Source organism: Rhinoraja longicauda, chromosome 16, assembly GCF_053455715.1.
Source record: "Rhinoraja longicauda isolate Sanriku21f chromosome 16, sRhiLon1.1, whole genome shotgun sequence".
In the NCBI taxonomy this organism is placed as follows: domain Eukaryota; kingdom Metazoa; phylum Chordata; class Chondrichthyes; order Rajiformes; family Arhynchobatidae; genus Rhinoraja; species Rhinoraja longicauda.
In genome coordinates, this window is record NC_135968.1 from 35,005,408 (window position 1) to 35,027,999 (window position 22,592).

A 22,592-nucleotide genomic window follows, 5' to 3' on the forward strand; every position below is an offset into this window, starting at 1 on the left:
GCGAAACCAAACGCAGACTGGGCAATCGTTTCGTGGAACACCTTCACTCCGTCCGCATGAACCAAAATGATCTCCCGGTTGCTGGACTCTTTAATTCTCCTTCCCATTCCTACACAGACCTTTCTGCCCTCGGTCTCCTCCTTTGTCAGAGTGAGGCTAAATGCAAATTGGAGGAACAGCATCTCATATGTCGCTTGGGCAGCTTACAGCCCAGTGGTGCGAATATTGATTTTTCTCACTTCAGGTAGCCCCGGCGTTCCCTCTCTCTCTATGCCTCCCCCCACCCCCCCCCCGCCCCAATTCGCACTAGCTTCTCATTTTCACCCTACCAGCAGCTTACAATGGCCTGTTTCCTTTATCACCGTTACATTTTGCATATCTTTCATTCATTGTTCTTTATCTCTCCACATCATCGTCTATATCTCTCGTTTCCCTTATCCCTAACCAGTCTGAAGAAGGGTCTCGACCCGAAACATCGCCCATTCCTTCTCTCCGGAGATGCTGCCTGTCCCTCTGAGTTACTACAGCTTTTTGTGTCTATCTTCAGCTATAGTTATATACACGTTAAGCATTCTTTAATTTTCTATTTAAGTTTTCTGTGGACAGCCTGCTCATAAGAGATTACTGGCTGTCAGTTATTTGATGAAAAAGAACCAAAGCACAGATCGCAAGATCATACTCCAGATGGGTACAAGGATTCAGAGAACGTTGTCAGACCAAGAGTCTGCAAGAGGATGAACACAATGATCATCTGGTCCATATCATCCAATCCCACCATTACCCCATCTCTCCTTCTGCTTCTCTCACTATCCTCCACCCAAAGAAATATCATAGCTGAAGCAAAAATTCAACCCACTCCTGACACCAGGAAACAATTAAATCCACTCCGCCTTCCCTTGTATATTGGCCATTGGCACGTGTCAGCCACACCCCATCCCTATTGTCAAGAAAAATGGCTAGAATCAGAGATGAGTCATTGGGATTTACGACTCCAAAGATGCACATCTATTTCACAGCTGGAAAATGTAAACCTACAAAAGCTTGCACAAGTCAAACTTGTTTTACAGCCCTATGCAACAATTACAATGCTGTAATAGTAACACTAGTTTAATTTAAATGATGTGTGATCCTTAATTTTCATATGATGGTGGAGTTGGATTTAGGCACATCAACAGACAGGGAATAGAGGGCTGCAGGCGGATGGGATTAATTAGTGTTTAATTAGTAGTAATTAAACACTAATTACACCAAACCCCATGTTCAGCGCAGACATGGTGGGCCAAAGGGCCTGTTCCAGTAAAACTACCTTTCTGTTCATGAAATAAAATAAAAATAACAGATGTTGAAAAAGAGAAAATGTTAAGAATACTCAGCTACTCAGGCAACATATATGGAGAGAGAAACAGAGTTAAAGTTTCAGGGTGACAAAAGATGTTTTAAATTGTATAGTTGGGAGTTATGGCGAGAATATCAGGGTGGAGACGAAGAGAAAATAAATGATCGATGAGAGACATAGGCTTGTTTGCTTGCAATTGTTCTGCTTGCATGAAATATAAATAGTAAGGAGAGAAATGACAACAGAGGAGAGGAAGAAGTCTTGTGAAATACAAAACACTGTAGATGCTGAAAATCTGAAATAAAGGATGATGCCTGACACACTCATCTGATTACCCAGCATCTGTGAAGGTGGGAGAGAAACTGAGTTAACATTACAGGTTAATAACATTTCATCAGAACTGGCCAGTTTAAACAAATGCTGGAAAATCTGGTTATCTGATATTCTTGCAATGATTGTTGAGTCCTCATGGGAAGAGCAAATGAAATCGGTGACATTTGCAGGGGATTCAACACCTGCTCTTTTACTTCTATCCTTCCCACCATCCAAGGGCCTTAGTACTCCTGGGCAAAGTAGCAATTTACTTGTACTTCTTCCAATTTAGTGCACTGCATCAGTGCTCTTGGTGGTTTCCCTTGTAATGCAAAAACCAAATGTAGATTAGGTGACTAAGTTTAGAGTTGCCATTCATTCTAATCCTCCATCTCACCCATTCTATCCCGTCTTTAACCTTTTACACTGCTCTTTGACCTTATACTTGGCCTGGTTAGAACAGTGTTTTGTACAATTGTATGCCAAAGAGTTAAAGTCTGGAATATGTTTTCCTACGATTTCTGCACATCGATACCATATGGTAAATGTAGGACACTCTTCCATAAGAACACAGTCTATTTAGTCTTGTGGATGCTACTGATAGATTTCCTAATAAGGTCTAGTTAGTGGCTAAGGTACAGAGTTTGTAATGAGTGTAAAGACTATAAATACAGCCAGATTGTTCAAGTACCAGCATGTTGCCCAGATTCACTCACTCAATTCACCACAATTTCTTTCCCAAATTCAGTCTGAATTCAAATTCAGGCTAATTGAACATATACACCCACTTTGAAGAAAACCATTGAAATTCAAAAAGGGTATATAACTGTATGCATGTACAAACATCCACCCTAACAGACCAGGAATAGGCCTTTTAAACACACAATCCAACTCCAGTATTCTGTTAGATCATGCTTATCTACATCACAAAAGAGTCCCTCATCCTTGGTTCCTTATTCTTAATATCCTTGTTTAACTCATTCTATTTTAAGAAATGTCGACCTCAGTTTTGAAATCCTCTATTGACATAAGTTCAACAGATTTTTGTAGTGAAGGTTCCAGATATTAACCACTCCGCAAGAAAAAGTGCTGTGAGATATCAATGTTGATGAAAAAAGTAAACTCCAATTCTAAGATTATTCCCCCTCTTTGTTCTGGATCTCCCTCAAGGAAAACCAGTTTCCCTCCCATCTACTCTCTAAAACCTTTAATCATTTTAATTGCCCCATTCAAGGTACCTATTGAATTTGCAATCCCCTCCCTTTAAATGAATATATTTTTTCCTGAAGTACGATGTCCAGAACTGACCATACACTTCCAGATGGAGTCCAATCAGAGTTTTATACAGCTGTAACACTTTCCATTCCTTTGTATTATTGTGCTCTTGAGGTAAAGATCATTAACTTTTATATTTGTTCCTACAGATCATCTTTAACAATTTGGACTCCGAAGTCACTTCACAATGTTGGTAACTTCTCACCATTTAGCACCATTTACCATTCCTTGATTACATAGAAACATAGAAAATAGGTGCAGGAGTAGGCCATTCGGCCCTTAGAGCCTGCACCGCCATTCAATATGATCATAGCTGATCATCCAGCTCAGTAACCTGTACCTGCCTTCTCTCCATACCCCCGATCCCTTTAGCCACAAGGGATCTAACTCCCTCTTAAATATAGCCAATGAACTGGCCTCAACTACCTTCTGTGGCAGAGAATTCCACAGATTCACCACTCTCTGTGTGAAGAAATGTTTTCTCTTCTCGGTCCTAAAAGACTTCCCCCTTATCTTTAAGCTGTGACCCCTGGTTCTGGACTTCCCCAACATCGGGAACAATCTTCCCGCATCTAGGCTCTCCAACCCCTTAAGAATTTTATATGTTTCAATAAGATCCCTCCTCAGTCTTCTAAATTCCAGCGAGTATAAGCCTAGTCTATCCAGTCTTTCTTCATATGAAAGTCCTGCCATCCCATCACATTACAAAGTGGATGATGCATACTGATCTCCACCTTCCAGCTTTGACCACCCCTTTAATCCATCTATGCACTTTTGCTCTAATGTAAACTATTCATTTTGTCTCCCAATTCGGGTCTCGACCCGAAACGTCACCCATTCCTTCTCTCCTGAGACGCTGCCTGACCTGCTGAGTTACTCCAGCATTTTGTGAATAAATCCCTATTCCCTAATCGAAGTCACCCACAAATGAAGTCCAAGCACAACACAGCACAGTTCCAAGGGGCATGATTCACAAATAACTATTTCATCAACAACAAAAATATGACCTTAGTCGAATGTAATTCTGACTGTTAGAAGTAAATGATATCAATACTTCTGGACCTTAAACGTTCATTTTATCAATGGAGCCTTAATGCTGGAGAGTCAACATTCATAAGCTTGAAAATGGATACATTATTTTTAATGTATGAATCAGCAAACTTTTTTTAAAAGGCAGGAATACATTATTTCCTGGAAAGTAAGCAACAAATTAATATAATGAATGGTTTACTTAAACAGCATAAAAAAATGCTTAGGTTGGATTTGGCTTCATGTTCTCCCTTGTGAAAATTTGCACATACAGCCTAATGGATTGTGTCTGATATTGAACAATAATATATTGACACTCAGTTTTTGTCCAAAAGGTATGACTCATTTTGGACAACTAAGCATTATAATTTTTTTCTGTAAATCAACATCTAATCTTAAAAGTCCAGCAAATCACTGTAAAAGATGTGAGAAAGGTACAAAACGCACATGATAATAATTGTGTCTACTTGATACCAGTATTAATAATTACTTATGAAGCATAAGGCATAGGTCGCTTTGCCATGTGAGAAACAGGAAAAATAAAGATGCCGACCTTTCCATGAAGGTTGCTGGATTGTTCCCGGTGATCTCCATCCAGGAGGTAAGGAACGACGTGCTCATATTGTTGCAGCTGCTCTAGATGGTCTTGTTGCCTAGGCGATGACAATTTACTGGACAAAATATTGCCTGTAAGTACATCATTGTTATTAAAGATCAGGAAATGGACCACATTCCCATATGTACCATAATCTGGCAAAGTTGTTCAGATACATTTATATGTCAAGAGGGAAAAATATAAGGTGTACTTTGCAGCAGTGGGCACAGTATATTAAGCCTTAACTTTCAAATTCTGCTATAACAGTCTTCACCAGGCAAATGAACAGCATTTCAGCATTCCTCCTTCTGAAATTCAAGTCATTAAACTGACATTTAGGAAGAGAGGGATTGTCCTATGAGACTAAACAGAGTAGGCCTTTACTTTCAATAGTTTAGAAGCGAGACAATCTCACTGAACTGTACAGAATTGTTATAGGCTTGACAGGGTAGTTGCAGGACCAATGTTTCCCTGCATCGATCCTATGGGTTGTCTAGAACCAGGAGTCCCAGTCTCAAAACATAGGGGCAGCTGAGAAAAGATGATATGTGTTCACCCAGAAGGTTGTGAACTATAGAATTCTCAGCCCATGAATGCTGTGTGAGCTCAGTCGCTGTGTACATTCAAAACAGAGACTGATTAATGTTTGGATTTGAGGGAGGTAAGGGGACATGGGGTTAAGTACAGGAAGGTGTGTTGAGGTAAAAGGTGTGATCTTACTGAGTTGTGGAGCTTGTTCAGGTCTGCTCCTGTTTTATCTGTTTTTAAACTCTCTAACTTTGGATATTGAAAAGCTACAACACCAATTGTAATTCCAATTATTCTAAATAATATCCCAAATAATTATTTACTGACATGGTTAATGTTTTTTTTAATTGATTTTTCTGGTCTGGGCATCACTGGCTGGTTTGGCATTTATTACCAGTCACAAATTAGCCTGGAGAAGGTGGCGGTGATCCGCCTTCTTGGATCATTTCAGTCTTCCTGATGAAGGAACTCCCATAACTGGGAATTCCAGACTTTAGGACCCGTAACGATGAAAGATCAACAACATATTTCCAAATCAGTATGGTATCTAATACAGAGGGGTTTATTCACAAAATGCTGGAGTAACTCAGCAGGTCAGGCAGCATCTCAGGAGAGAAGGAATGGGCGACGTTCCGGGTTGAGACCCTTCTTCAGACTGACCTGCTGAGTTACTCCAGCATTTTGTGGCCCATTCCTTCTCTCCTGAGATGCTGCCTGACCTGCTGAATTACTCCAGCATTTTGTGAATAAATACCTTCTGCATCTGCAGTTATTTTCTTACACTAATACAGAGGGGAATCTGCAATTGGTGGTGTACTAATGCATTTGAAACATTTGTTCTTCTTGATGGTAGTTGTCATGGCTATGGGACGTACTATTGCGAGTAGCACAGATGACCCATCGCACTGCATTTTGTAGAAGGAATACCCTCCACAGACAATGTATGCCAATGGTAAAAGGACTGAATGTTTAGAGTTTAGTTTATTTTATTGTTATCACTTTTATAAAAGCTTTTTATGAAAAGCTTTTGCTTGCTTGCTATCCAGTCAAAGAACAGACTATACATGATTACAATCAAGCCATCCTCAGATAAAGGATAAACATTTTACTGCAAGATGAAATCGGATTAAAGATAGTTCACAGGTCTCCTATGAGGTAGATGTGAGGTCAGGACTGCACTCTAGCTGATGAGAGGGCCATTCAGTTGCCTGATAACAGCTGGGAAGAAACTGTGTGTTTTCAAACCTCTGATTGTAAATGAGCTACCAATCAAGTGGACACAAAATGCTGGACCAAGGGTCTCGACCCGAAACGTCACCCATTCCTTCTCTCCCGAGATGCTGCCTGACGCGCTGAGTTACTCCAGCATTTTGTGTCTACCTTCGACTTAAACCAGCATCTGCAGTTTTTTCCTACCAATCAAGTGGGCTACTTCCTCCTGTATAGTGTCAAATATTGTTGGAGCTGGATAGTGTTGCATCATACACTTGGCCTAAGCCTTGTAGATGGTGAAAAGGCTTTGGAATTTCAAGAGGTGAGTCATTCACCACAAGATTCCCAGCCTCCAACCCATTCTTCAGCTTTGATGTGGCCGATCTAGTTGATTTCCGGACGACATTATTAGTGAGGAATGCAATGATAGTAGTACCAGTGAATATCAAGGATGGATGGTGAAAATCTCTCGTGGGAAACAATCATTCCCCGGCAATTTTGAATGTTACTTGCAACTGGTTGGCACACACGTTTATGTAGTCTAAGCCATGCTACATGCTGGCAACAACTACTTCATTTGTCAAGGAACAATGATTGAAACTGAACATTGTTCAATCATCGCCCAACATTTTCACTTCTAACCTTACGATGAAAAGATCACTAATGCAACAGCTGAAGATGTTTGGGCCTGGTACAGCCCCTGAGGAATCCCACAGAGATGTTCCCAGGCTGGGATGATGGACCTCCTACAATCACAACTGTCTTCCTTTGGTGAGGTAGCAATCCAACCATTGGAGCGTTTTCCTTTGATTTACATTCACTTTGGTTTTATAAAGCTCCTAGATATATTTATGGTCAATTCTTTGATGTCAAGGGCCTTCACTCTCATTGCAGTTCTGGAATGGGTCAAAGCCATGAATGACTTCTGGACCGAGTGGCTTCATTGCTTCTCTCACCAGAGGTACTTATTAAAATTGTGAAGTACTACACTAATTCAAACTTTTAAAAAAAATGCATAAGCTGGAAATCTGCAGTAAAAACAGAAGATCCTGGAAATGTTTAAGTGGGTCAGGCTGCAACTGCGGGAAGGGAAACAGAATTAACATGTCAGGTTGAAGTCCCTTCATCAGAACTGACAATGAGTCTTCAGCCTTAAACACTAACTTTGTTTCTCTTTCCACGGTGCGGCCTGACCTCCTGAGTATTTCCAGTTTTCAGTTTGTTACGTAGATATGTACCATGCAGACTTGCTGCAATTTACCACAGAGAAAGACAAAGGTTGGAGACTGATCACCATTCTGCAGCACTTTCAAGTGCATCATTGTGGAATACCTTTTAGGCATTTGTCATAGCACATTGGTGGGACTCTCATCTTTGAGGCAGAATGTCGTGTTTTTAAATCCGAGTCCAGAGACACTAGTTTTCATGTTCATGCCGAATGGCCTAAAACCGTCTTTTGCCTGATATGTTTAATTGAGACCCTTGTGTGGAGTCCATACCATAAGAAAAAAGGCCGAGGAAAAAAGAATAAGAAATTATTTCAAAGTGAAGGAATGCTTTTTTAAAGAAATAGATACATTGAAAGGCAAAAACATGAGGTTCCTGGAATGGAAAGAGACTCATGTGGACTGTGGACAGCAGCACACGTCTGAAAGGCATGTTTTTGTTCCAAGTAAAAGACCCATGGAACTTTAGCTGATCATTTATTTTACTACAAATACATTAGTTGCTGTGTTTCCTATACTGTAATTGTGTCAAACATTCAAAAATAATAAATTGACTGTAAAATGCTCAGGGACTTCTTGCGGTCATGAAATGTTTTACTCAAGTGCAGGCTATTTTGTTTCCTTTCTTTTATAGGTATTACATTGGGAACAGGTCATCTGCCCAACCAACAGAAGACACATGATTTAGGGGAGTCATAAAACAGAAAAGGCAAAAAACCATTGTTGGTCATATTTGACAGAAACTTTGACAATAATACTCAATGTCAGTTATGAGTCAGTCTACGGCAGCCTCACCTCCAGGTCAGATGTTTGTGTATCCAGGTTTTACTCCAGAAATTTGAGTACAAAAATAACACCGAGAGAATGCAGGAAATGTTTCATCTTTCCAATGGGATGTTAAACTGAGACCTTGACTTGCTTCTCAGATCATAATGGAAGTTCACAAGATGAGCGGAGAAATTCCAACATTCCTCCTCCTCTTGGGCTCCCTGTACGGCCATATATCGCCTCTGGTCCTTTTGTCTCTAACTGCTGCTGAGACATCAACCGTCCTGACTTTTCTACTCCCCTACACCTATTCTAATCTCACTCCCTCTGAATGCCAAGCCTTCCACTCACTTTGCACCAACCTCGACATTATCATCAAACCCGCCGACAAGGGAGGTGCAGTTGTAGTCTGTCGGGCTGACTTCCAACAGGCTCAGGCCCTCGACCATGATCCCACAGATGAGCACCACGCCATTAGCAGTCGAAAGAAGGGTCCCGATCCGAAACATCACCTATCTTTTTTCTCCAGAGATGCTGCCTGACCTGTTGAGTTACTCTGCCACATCCTATATGATATTTGTCCAGATATTGGTCCAAACCAGCATCTGCTGTTCTTTGTTTCTACATTCAAGAGAAATTCTCCCAGTATTCTGCAGAATAACATTCAAGCAATATCAAAAGGTAGACTTTGGACTAAATTGGATAGGGCTTGAAAATGGGTATTGTAATTATTGTATGCAATTAAATCATGCCTGGTGCTTCCAATAGTCATTTGCAAGATTGTAACATGTAGCCAGCATTACCCATGGAGTCCTACACTGCAACCACAATTACTTCCTTCTATCGTTAATGCAGCAAAGCACCACAAAGTCATAGCAAAAATGGAATGATTACAATTTTGGAATGCTCAGGAGATATACAGATGACTCAGAAGTTATAATCTGGAAGAGGTTACAAATAGATGGGCAATCCACAGAGGGATGTGAGTTGAGAAATTTATCTTTAGGAATTGCTTAAATGTGAGCCAATGTAGGCTAACAAGCATGGGTGTGATATATGACTGGGACTTTGTCTGACATATATGCCACAGAATTTTGAAAGAACCCAAGTTTGCAAAGAGCAGAATAAAAAAGACCACATTAGGATGCATTGGAAGCAAAGTGATTACAAACAGATAATGGCTGCAAAATTCATCTCCATAGTCCTCATTTATTTGGAGATAACAGTATAACAGAGTTAGGATTAATCACAATAAGGCATCCAATGCATGCCAGAACATTTGTCGCCCATTGAAGTGCTCCCCTGAGTTCTCCGTGAAATGGGGTCCATTTCACCTGTCCTAATGGTTGACCATTCGTTGTTGCAGATCCAAATTGCCAATCTCTAAATTGCATATATTGTCCAACTGCTTGGTATGCTTCCTTTTTTGAGTATCTAAAAAGAGAAGGGTATAAAGAGTAGGATTGAAGCCAAGGAAGTGAGGAAGAGTTAAGTGCCATAGTAATTAATGCATGCCTACACCATTTGCAGCTTGTGCAGAAGGAGAAATAAAATGTGAGAAGGATGATTAACACCTTCTATCAATTCAGGCCCAATACCAACCATGGCTTTAGTAGTTTAGACTTTGGGGATACAGTGTGGAAACGGACTCTTCGGCTCACCGAATCCGCGCTACCAATGATTCCTGTACACTAGCACTATGCTGCACTCTAGGAATAATTTGTCATCTTTACTGAAGCCAAATAACCTACAAACCTGTACGTCTTTAGATTGTGGGAGGAAACCAGAGCAATAGACAATAGACAATAGGTGCAGGAGTAGGCCATTCAGCCCTTCGAGCCAGCACCGCCATTCAATGCGATCATGGCTGATCACTCTCAATCAGTACCCCGTTCCTGCCTTCTCCCCATATCCCCTCACTCCGCTATCCTTAAGAGCTCTATCCAGCTCTCTCTTGAAAGCATCCAACGAACTGGCCTCCACTGCCTTCTGAGGCAGAGAATTCCACACCTTCATCACTCTCTGACTGAAAAAGTTCTTCCTCATCTCCGTTCTAAATGGCCTACCCCTTATTCTTAAACTGTGGCCCCTTGTTCTGGACTCCCCCAACATTGGGAACATGTTTCCTGCCTCTAATGTGTCCAATCCCCTAATTATCTTATATGTTTCAATAAGATCCCCCCTCATCCTTCTAAATTCCAGTGTATACAAGCCCAATCGCTCCAGCCTTTTAACATACGACAGTCCCGCCATTCCGGGAATTAACCTAGTGAACCTACGCTGCATGCCCTCCATAGCAAGAATATCCTTCCTCAAATTTGGAGACCAAAACTGCACACAGTACTCCAGGTGCGGTCTCACCAGGGCCCGGTACAACTGTAGAAGGACCTCTTTGCTCCTATACTCAACTCCTCTTGTTACGAAGGCCAACATTCCATTGGCTTTCTTCACTGCCTGCTGTACCTGCATGCTTCCTTTCATTGACTGATGCATTAGGACACCCAGATCTCGTTGAACTCCCCCTCCTCCTAACTTGACACCATTCAGATAATAATCTGCCTTTCTATTCTTACTTCCAAAGTGAATAACCTCACACTTATCTACATTAAACTGCATCTGCCATGTATCCGCCCACTCACACAACCTGTCCAAGTCACCCTGCAGCCTTATTGCATCTTCCTCACAATTCACACTACCCCCCAGCTTAGTATCATCTGCAAATTTGCTAATGGTACTTTTAATCCCTTCGTCTAAGTCATTAATGTATATCGTAAATAGCTGGGGTCCCAGCACCGAACCTTGCGGTACCCCACTGGTCACTGCCTGCCATTCCGAAAGGGACCCATTTATCCCCACTCTTTGCTTTCTGTCTGTCAACCAATTTTCTATCCATGTCAGTACCCTACCCCCAATACCATGTGCCCTAATTTTGCCCACTAATCTCCTATGTGGGACCTTGTCGAAGGCTTTCTGAAAGTCGAGGTACACCACATCCACTGACTCTCCCCTATCAATTTTCCTAGTTACATCCTCAAAAAATTCCAGTAGATTTGTCAAGCATGATTTCCCCTTCGTAAATCCATGCTGACTCGGAATGATCCTGGGAATAAACCCACGCAGTTACAGGGAGAATGTGCAAACTCTGTACAGACAGTAGCAATAGCAGGATCGAACCCAGGTCTCCGGCGCTGCGAAGCAGCAACTCTACCGCTGCGCCACTGTGCCACCCATCTCAGTCACTGAGATAATTGCAACCAGTCTTCACTCACTCATTATTTAGGTGCTTTTGCCAATAATTGGATGCCAATTTTGAGTGTAAATGAAGGCAGTGCAAAACCTGAGGATCACATGGCTCTTGGTTGAATAGCTGGCACCACATGCAAGCTGTGAGAATGAATGATGGTGAATGTTATTTTTAAATCTTCATTGTTCAAAATTATGGGTTGTTAGGTATCTGATGAGATGGTGAGTTGATTATAAAATATTGAGCAGTCTTAAAATGACAGGAAGCCTAAACTAAAAACAGAAAATATTTGAAACACTCAACTAATCCAACAGCATTCGTGACAAGATAAATATAATTTATGTTCCAGGTTGATGAGGCTTCATCAGCAGTTTTGTTTTCTTAATTTTTCCTCAACTTGTTAATTTCTCGTTAAATCGCTTTCAGGCAAATGCATTGCACTTTATCTCTCGGATCAATATCCACCTTCAACTGATGAAAGGAAAGAGAGACTCAGTATTTCTATGGCATTTTTTTCAACATTTCTGCTGCGATAGCTATAATGAGTTTGGATAGAAACAATTTCATTCCATTATGGAAATCAATTAACTTTAGTTAGAAACAATTAATAACAAGTTGATGAAGAAATTTGCAAACATTATCCTGATAAACCAGGGCTTCAAATGCACAATATGTACGAAGGAACTGCAGATGCTGGTTTAAACTGAAGATGGAGCGCAGCGGTAGAGTTGCTGCTTTACAGCGAATGCAGCGCCAGAGACTCAGGTTCGATCCTGACTACGGGTGCTGCACTGTAAGGAGTTTGTACGTTCTCCCCGTGACCTGCGTGGGTTTTCTCCGAGATCTTCGGTTTCCTCCCACACTCCAAAGACGTACAGGTATGTAGGTTAATTGGCTGGGTAAATGTAAAAATTGTCCCTAGTGGGTGTAGGATAGTGTTAATGTGCGGGGATCGCTGGGCGGCACGGACTTGGAGGGCCGAAAAGGCCTGTTTCCGGCTGTATATATATGATATGATATGATATGGACACAAAAAGCTGGAGTAACTCAGTGGGTCAGACAGCATCTCTGGAGAAAAGGAATCCGGTGACATTTCCTGTCTGAAGAAGAGTCACAACCTGAAACGTCACCTATTCCTTTTCTCCAGCGATGCTGTCTTTACCTGCTGAGTTACTCCAGCTTTTTGTGTCTTTCTTCAGATGCACAAGTTGTGGTATAAAGTATCTGTCATGCTGTTTCTAAACTGGAGAAATTATACAATTACACTGCACAAAAGCTTGTATTTCCCAGGAAATATAATTTTATAGGTTTGAACATAAAGATGAATTTAAAAAACCTTGATCTAATAATCACATCAACAAATTAGGGCGTGGTAAATGGCACAAACTCTAAACAAAGTGTTTTTTTTAATGGTTTAGAGCGCAGAAACAGGCCCTTCAGCCCAGCTAGTCTGCACCGACCAGCAATCCCCACACATGAACACTACCCTGCACACACTAGGGACAATTTTTACATTTATACCAAGCCAGTTAACCTACAAACCTGTACGTCTTTGGAGTGTGGGAGGAAACCGACGATCTCAGAGAAAGCCCGCACTGGTCACGGGGTGCACAGCCAAGCACCGCAGTCCAGATCGAACCTGGGCCTCTGGTGATGTAAGGCAGTAGCTCTACCCCTACGCCACCCTGCTGACAATGTTGGGTCACTCTCGACCCAGACTCACAACCCACGTTACCGACATGCCAGCACCTATTTTTTTCTGGTATGAAGGTCCATGTGAGCTGGCCATCAGCCCCACCACCAATCCTCAAATACCCCCTCTCTATATCTGATGAACATCCAGCAATGCAGAGCAAGCTATGTGCAGTAGCTGGGCCTCAGATGTGGTAACCTGACTCCATTCCCCAAATGCCCTGATTACCTTTTGGCATTCCTCTTATCTGAGAAAGAGACATAAAGAAATATTCAAACAAATTTAAACAACATTTTTTTGGAAAAATTAAGGTTTAAAACATTTTGGAAACTAAAATAGAAAGTTAATTAAAAAACGACATAAAAAATGAGCAATTTTAAATATTGCAATAAAGTATAACAATATACTTTTTTTCACTTGGTCAACATATCCAGTCAAATGAGTGGTATCATGCCTCTTAGAGCAGCCCTCCCTTGGGTTATACAGAGGCTGGGTGCACAGATCCTCTCTACAGCAACTCATTGTTCCGCCAATGGTCTCAGTGATGAATTCAATAAAATAAAGAGCACTCACATGCACCTGCATCCGAGCTTCAGCATGTTTCAGAACTCCTGGCTAAGTGTCGGCCCAATCGAGAAAATTGTAAATCTCTACTGAATATGTATAATTTAATCAGTTGGGACGTGTAGATTAGTACTTGGTGATTATTGTAGACTACTTGAAAGTGCTTCTTTGATAGCCAACAGCAATTGCATTTACACAAATTTAAATTTCATCTCACCAGTCCAAAGAGGTTTAACCTTTAGCTACTGCTGGATACTCACTTTGCATTAATTCATCAGAATTCATTTATAGCAAATAGAAGATAGACACAAAAAGCTGGAGTAACTCGGCGGGAATTCTGGATAGAAGGAATGGTTGATGTTTAGAAGAGTCTCGACCCGAAACGTCCTTCTCTCCAGAGATGCTGCCTGTCCCGCACAGTCACTCCAGTTTTTTGTGTCTATCTTCGGTTTAAACCAGCATCTGCAGTTCCTTCCAAGAGCAAATAGAAAACTCGTTACAGTTTAAAGAAATTTCAACACAGTTACGTGTTTTTCCCAGACATTAGTTAACAGAGATGAAAATTACTGGCTACTTATCTTTATTAAATAGAGTCGTTTCTAGAAAATAACACTAAAGGAATCAGGCATTTCCTAATCTACTGAGATAAACAATAAGTAGCTGTTTCCTTGACATTTTAATTGCTGCAATTAATATCCTAGACACAGGAATGGGTCTTTTCAAACCATTAGCCACACATGAAGAGTTTAAACAAGTCTCACTGGGTTGACCAGACAGAACTGTGGGAAGTTGAAGTCAGATCTCAATTTAGAATGGATTAAATTGATCTATAATACCTTATAATCTAATTTCCCCTTTGCTAGGATATGAACCTAAATCCTTTGATATTAAGAATACAGGAAAACTACTTATTCATAAGAACATAATAACATTATTCCTTGATAGACACAAAAAGCTGGAGCAACTCAGCGGGACAGGCAGCATCTCTGGAGAGAAGGAATGGGTGATGTTTCGGGTTGAGATCCTTTTTATTCCTTGTTCTCTCCTCCATTATTAAAGTCCAATATCAATGCCATTCACAAAGATAAAATTGAATGGTTTAAAACACATTTGAATTTAATGATTGTGCTAAGGTTATTAACCCCCACCTTTAAACAACCTTCTAATACCATGGGCTCTCATTCAAATACTCCATATGGCAATGAGGTTAACATTGCAATCACCCTTGCTATGAATATATTTTCCATCCTTGCCTTTCATTCCTTTTTTGCTTATCTTAAATTAGTGTCAGCTGCATTATTACTTTGTCATCGAATGGAAACAATCTATTATTTATTCACCATTTATAAACCCTTTCCATTAACTTCCATAATTTTGTTCAAAGTGGTTCAAACTTTTTATGGCTGTAACCTTTCATTCCTGACAACATCCCACTGAATTTACCCTGTGTATTAACTTTATATACTTCCTAAACTAAAAAACAAAAACCACACATAACACACCAGCTGAGTGAGGCTCCTAATTAACTTTAGTAGATGTTCAATATTATGTTCTTTTATTTAAGTATGACTCTCGGTATAAAGCAAGGATTGTAGATTTTTTTTTTTTTTTTTAATTTGCATCCCTGCTATCTAAATGATTTGTGCATCTGCACATTCATTGCCTCACAATCTGTAAATCCTACAATTTTGAATGCTTCTCCGTGCCCTGATTTTCCAGAAGGTACAACTTCATTTTTCCCCTTAATGTGCAGCATCTGTAATCTATTTACCCACTCTCCTGAGGCCATTTATAGCCTCCTGCAGTCTTTTACAATCCTCATTACAATTTACCTTACTGTCCACAAATTTTAACATTCTCTCATTTCCAATGCCCCAGACCTGCTATTTAAGAAGCAAATGGGATCTTTGATTTTATGCACAGAGGCATGGCATACAAAAACAAGGAAGTTTTGCTAAACCTTTATAAATCACGGGTTGGGTCTCAGCTGGAGTTTTGTGTCCAGGATGTTAACTCCTGGAAGAGATGTACCAGAATTATACTACAAGTAAGGACCTTCTCTGAGATATGGGACCAAAGAGGATGGAGGAAGTGGATGTAACTGAGGTATTCAAAATCATGAAGTGTTTTGATAGACTAAATAATGTGAAATTGTTTCCAGGGTTGGAAAGACTGCTAACATAAGGACATACTTGTAAGATACTATGCCAAAGAAGCAAAGAGAACATAAAGATTACTTTTATGCAGATTTGTTAAATCCAAAATTCATAGACTGAAAGTTGGAGATAAACCTATTCCAAGTTACTTATGCTGACATAATATGGTCTGCCAACTACATCTTGTCCATGTCATTGTGATTGAATTAAATTGCAAATACATGGTTTTCAAACCGGAGCTCTGCACCACTAATGATCTGAGCTGGTTGAAATGTCCATTTGTATTGTACAATATACACATTCTCACATTCTTACACCTTGTCTATTGGGATATTACAAATATTTTGCATTTACTGCTACAGCGTTGTTATTCAGAAGCAAATAGCAACAGAGTTCAAAAGAGAAGGGTTATTAGAAACCGAAAAGAAGCAGCACTGGTAATTATAAAGAATTTTACAGAGTTAAATTTCAGATGCTACTGAATTGCTAAATTGTTATGTCACTGCGGATTTGGCAATGAGATATGAAGCACAATATCCTGAAACTTTTGTTCTGATATGTTCACTGACAATTTATTATTTTTATAGTGGGTAAACTTGTATTAATGTGCCATTGGATTACAGTCCTTGAAAATGAAAAGTTAGGCTGGGGAAGGGGGAGGGGGGAATAGTTCTGGAATTTAGTACAAATTGGACAGTTCACTCAAAGAGGATGGATGGGGCAAAATCTTTCTGATCTCCGAAAAATCTAATATTCTTAGTCACGAAAGCCAAAGAGTAGCCCCAAGATGGATTCTAATTGAGCACCATTCCCTATAACTTTCCAATCTGAAAACATATTTTCAATGTTGTCTTTTCCATTATTGTCTTCCACTGATCTATCACATGGACACGTTACCTTTTATTGTTTCTGCATTGTTCGGCTTGCACCACTCTGTCAAATACATTTCTGAAAATTCCATCCAACATTTCCTTCATCAACTCTTCATTATTTCTGCATTGTACTCGATAAAGGTGATTAAGCCCAAATTGATTTTAATGACTTATGCGCAATGGCATTGATTTGCTTGAGTATCACCAAGTGTTTAGTGTCTCCACTCCCTCTAATTAACTCTGATTCTCAAGCAGCCACACCATTATAACAAACCCGCATGAAGTTTCAAGGCTTATTTACGATAGGTGACCCATTTGCTACCTTCTAATACAATAGTGGTATACAATTTTAGAAAATTGCTAGAACTAGGATATTTCCAATTTACTTTGTTCATGACCCTTCCTACAAATTATGTCCAAACTATTTGCCTAATTAACATTTGAATGATGTCAATGAGAATTTGTGGTCACCATAATTATAACTCTTTACCATTAATATTATTCAAAAGCACGTAAAATAAAAAGCTTGAAAGCATGCACCACCAGATTCAGGAACAACTTCTTCCACACTGTTGTCAGACTTCCTCCCATAAGCCATGGTATAACCCTGATCTTCCAACCTACCTCTTAGCCGATCATTCACTTTTTTTTGTACTGGTATGCTATAATGCTGCAATCTATATTCTGATATTTTCCTCTTTCCTCGGTGTACTTTGTATGGCTTGATTGGACTCGTCTATACTATGATTTGACTGGATAGGACACAAACAACCGTTCACTGTATCTCACTCAGTACAAGTGACAGCAGTAAACCAATACCATAAAACAGCATGCTACAAATCTTTCAAAATCTAAGGATCGCCAGTGATTTTCAGATGGCAACCTATATCTTAGAAAGAGCATACAATTTATTTATTGAACTTAATGGATATTGATTTTAACAAAAAAAAACTTTGCATTGACAGGCTAGCCATAATTCAGAGCTTTATCACCACTTAATTGGTGGACGTGGCACAAGATTGCTGCCCTTTTCGTGACTAAAAGGTTCAGCCTGTTTAGATGGAGAAACCAGTCTGTTCAGTCCATAGAATGTGCTTATACCTTCCAGTCTATAGAATGTGCTGAGACTAGCAGAGCATGTTTCCTGTAGAGTATTTTGCTGTCAGTGCACTCTTTCCATGGGTGCCTTGGTATGAAGCTGCTGGCAGAATTCCATTCCTGAGGGACTTTGGGATTAAATGCCATAACTCAACAGCACCCTGAAAGTAGCAACATAGAATGGTAAAGAAGAAGACACAAATAACTGCAGATGATGGTTTACAAAAATCCTTCTAAATTCCAGTGAATACAAAAAAAACAGAGTGCTGGAGTAACTCAGCGGATTAGGGGTGGTGGTGAAGTACTATTTAATATGATACTGGCATTTAAGAGGCTTTTAGATAGGCACATGGATTTGCAGGGAATGCGGGGGTTCTAGATTATGTGCAGGCAGAGGAGATTAGATTATCTTGACATCATGTCCAGCATGGACATTGTGGGCCAAAGGGTCTGCTCCTGTGTTGTACTTTTCTATGTTCTCAATCTCCCCTAAACTTCCTATCACTTACTTTAAACCTGTGCCCCTTTGGATTTAGATACTCTCAAGTAGGAAATCATACATGACCGTGTAATTTCATGTACTTTAACCGCATTGTATAACTCCCACCCCCCCACCTCCTGCACCCATGCAGAACACATAGACTTTATTAACTTCACCACCAATTTCCATCCAGCACTCAAATTCACTTGGACCATCTCCGACACCTCCCTCCCCTTTCGATCTCACCGTCTCCATCACAGGAGATAGACTATTGACTGATGTCAATTACAAACCCACTAACTCCGACAACTATCTCAACTACCCACCTTGCTTCCTGCAAAGACTCTATCCCCTACTCCCAATTCCTCCGTTTACGCCGCATCTGCGCTCAAGATATGTTCCATACCAGGACATCTGAGATGTCCTCATTCTTTAGGGAATGGGAGTTCCCCTCTTTTATCATAAACGAGGCCCTCACATGTCTCCTCGGTACCCTGCAGCTCTGCCCTTGCTCTCCCTCCCCTAGTCACAACCGGGACCGAGTTACCCGTCCTTACCTTTCACCCAATCAGCTGTCGCATATAACTCATAATCCTCCGACATTTTCGCCACCTCCAACGGGAACCCACCACTAGTCACATTTTCCCATCTCCACCCCTTTCCACCTTCGACAGAGACCGTTCCCTCTGCAATTCCCTGGTTGTCATCCATTCCAACCAAACCACCCCCTCCCCAGGTACCTTCACCTGCAACCGCAGGAGATGCAACACCTTTCCCTATACCTCCTCCCACGACTCTGTCCAGGGACAGTCCCTTCAGGTGAGGCAGAGGTTTCCCTGCACCTCCTCCAACCTCATCTACTGTATCCGTTGTTCAAGATGTGGACTCGTATACATCGGCGAGACCAAACATAGACTGGGCAATCGTTTCGCTGAACACCTTTGCTCAGTCCACCTGGATCTACCTGATCTCCCTGTTGCTAAACACTATAGTTCCGCTTCCCATTCCCAAACTGACCTTTCTGTCCTAGGCCTCCTCCATTATCAGAGTAAGCCTAATCGCAAATTGGAGGAACAATTACAACCCAGAGGTATAAACACTGATTTCTCCAACTTCAAGTAACCCCTGCACACCCTCTCTCTCCATCCCTCCCCCACCCAAGCCGCACCACCAGCAAACAGCTAACAATGGCCTGTTTGCTTTATCATTGCTACTTTTTTGCATATCTTTCATTCATTCACTGTCAATATCACTCACTTCCCTTTCCCTTGACTAATCTGAGGAAGAGTCTCGACTCGAAATGTTACCCATCCCTTTTCTCCAGAGATGCTGCCTGTCCCGCTGAGTAACTCCAGCATTTTGTGTCTATCTTTGGATTAAACCAGCACCTACAGTTCCTTCCTACACATGTTTGTCTGCTAATTGGCTTGGTAAAATTGTAAATCGTGTCTAGTATAGACAATAGACAATAGGTGCAGGAGTAGGCCATTCGGCCCTTCGATCATTCAATGTCAAGTCAAGTCAAGTCAATTTATTTGTATAGCACATTTAAAAACAACCCACGTTGACCAAAGTGCTGCACATCTGACTAGGAAAAAAAAAAATGTGATCGTGGATGATCATTCTCAATCAGTACCCCGTTCCTGCCTTCTCCCCATACCCCCTGACTCCGCTATCCTTAAGAGCTCTATCTAGCTCTCTCTTGAGTGGGTGTAGGATAGTGTTAGTGTGCAGGGATCGCTGGTCGGCGCGTACTTGGTAGGCCGAAAGGTCTGTTTCTGCGCTGTATCTCTAAACTTAAACTAAACAATACCTCTTCTGTTTAATCATATCCGCCTGATAGTGTGACAACCAGCACCGCACACAGTTCTCCAGCTGTGGCATAACTAGTGATTTACATAGTTGTACTATCGTCTCCCTGCTGTTTTACACTGTGCCCCAGGTAATGAAAGCCAGTATCCCATATGTCTTCTTAACCGCAGAATTTACTCATGATGTCACCTTCAGGAATCTTTGACTTCTACAACAATGCCCCTATCTTCCCCGATACTCCCTCGGGCACTACCATTTATTCTGTGGGTCCTAGCCTCATTAGTCCAAGAAAAAATCCACACTTCATACTTAAATTCCATCTTCCATTGTTCTGCCCATCTTTCCATCTCATCAATATCATCGTTTAGCCTAAGACTACCCTGCTCACAATCAACAACACCGCCAATCTTTATTTCGCCTGCCAATTTACCAATCTTACCTTCGACACTCACATCCAGATTGTTAATCCATATAACAAATATTAAGAGTCCCAACAGTGACATTAACTGGCAACTAATTACATAAACAATCCTCCTCCATCATCAAGATAAAGTTGGATCCAATTTAACAACTTGCCTTGAATCCCCTTATCTTAAATCTGTTGGACAGTCCCCTCCATGTGAGGTCTTGTCAAAGTAGGCCATTTAGGATGGCTTAGTGACATCAGAGCAGTAGGCAAAGACAAGCACAAAGACAAGAAATTAACCAATTCTCCAAGTCATAGTCATTGGGTCAAACAGCATGGAAACATGGCCTTCAGCAGAATGTCACCTATCTCAGTAATTGGCAGCCTACATGGCCCATCTACACGAGTCCCACCTGGCTGTGTCTGGTCTATATTCTTCTAAACCTATCTTATCCATGACCAAATGTATTTTAAAATACATTTTAAAAGACACCTTACATCGTACCTGGATTTCCCTGCTAAACACTGCATTCTGAAGCTTGGGTTTGCCAAGAGTGCCAATTACTGAGATAGGTGACATTCTGCTGGAAGATCTTCGGTCATACTCTCATGCATGGACTGTTCTCCTTGTGGCAGTCTAGGTCATGAGCACGCTGAACCTCTTCACCAGAGGATCTTTCCAAATGGCTACAACAGACCTTTCCAAGTGGCTGCCTTCTCTACACCCAGGCACTGCACTTTCAAAGGAATGATTTCATCTGCATTGAGGAAGAGATGCCTTGGTCTTTGAGAAATGCTAACATTGAGCTTTCCATGAGTGCAGGCAGCCATTGCCTGCACTCAATTTCTCACGAGGGCTCCCTTTAAGAACGCAGACCTTTTCATCAACAGGAAAGGTTTCCATTCCTTCAATATGTTGCTTGTTGTGGATCACGATAATTAAATCCTCATGGTGAAAGCTATGTTTCTGGGAACCACATATGGTTCCATCATCCTGAGGGAGGCCAGACTGCTAGACATTTGTAGGTTTAGCAGCCAGCACTGCCTGGAGCAAAGGATCCAGGGGGACAGGAGCTACTCCTGACTTCCATGGCTGCTGGCACTAGAGCCTTCTCCAACTGCTGGAGCCACGGAGGTACCAGGGGAACAGTGGAAAACGCCATTGGTCTCTTCGAGATGAGATTTAGTTGCTTGCATCTGTCAGGGGGCACACTGGAATACTTGCTAAGCAGACGTAGAGAACTATATCATTGCATATTACATGCTGCACAATCCTGCAAAGCAAAAACAGCCGGAGTGTGCAGCGTGTAATATGCAATGATGTAGTTTCCCGCAGCCAGTGCCAAAGGAAGAGAAGCAAAGAGGCCCAAAGCCTGAGGGCCAGGTAGCAAAAGCCTGAAGAGCAGCAGACACACGAGGGTCATAAAAAGGAATGTGATTGCTGAGCAATGTCCCTGCAGCATCTTGAGCCTCATCTCACAACCGAAAGAAGAAGAATGAAGCATTGGAACCATACACTTTAAAAGGCATTTCTGAAAAGAGTCATTCCTCAACATACTGTAAAAACATAGTCTGTAAACCACATGAACCTTCCCACACTTCATTTATTAGCTCAGCTACTAAGCAAATAATCCAACTGTTTTGCTCTCCGTGGATGCTCCATGGATGCTGCCTGACCTACTTTGTATTTCCAACATTTGTTAGTTTTTGCAATAAAGCAATAATCAGAAAGTGGGGCTCAGATAATGCATACAATTCCTGCACATATTGCTTTGCTGGTCTGCTTGCATGGTTTAATCAAATGTGAATTAATCCCTGTTCTTATTATTTAAATATTTTGCTGCAACATCTCCATATTCCTGCTGAGCAGCACCTTGCTTCAGGTACCTAGACCTCTGGATAAAGTACTCATTCCACTGAGGATCTCCTCAAGTGGGAGCAGTGGTGTCTAAATCACCCTAATATAACCTGCAAGGGCCTGAATT

The 22,592-nt window shown here is 41.2% G+C and overlaps 1 protein-coding gene across 2 annotated transcripts in view; it reads right to left on the reverse strand.

The window, feature by feature from the left end:
- LOC144601472 (disintegrin and metalloproteinase domain-containing protein 12-like) overlaps window positions 1-22,592 on the reverse strand; it is a 321,814-nt gene that overhangs the window by 263,810 nt on the left and 35,412 nt on the right. For both annotated transcript variants that reach the window (XM_078413625.1, XM_078413624.1), the window contains exon 2: window positions 4,506-4,639. In XM_078413625.1, the coding sequence (XP_078269751.1) occupies window positions 4,506-4,639 (134 nt within the window). The remainder of the gene's footprint in view (window positions 1-4,505; window positions 4,640-22,592) is intronic.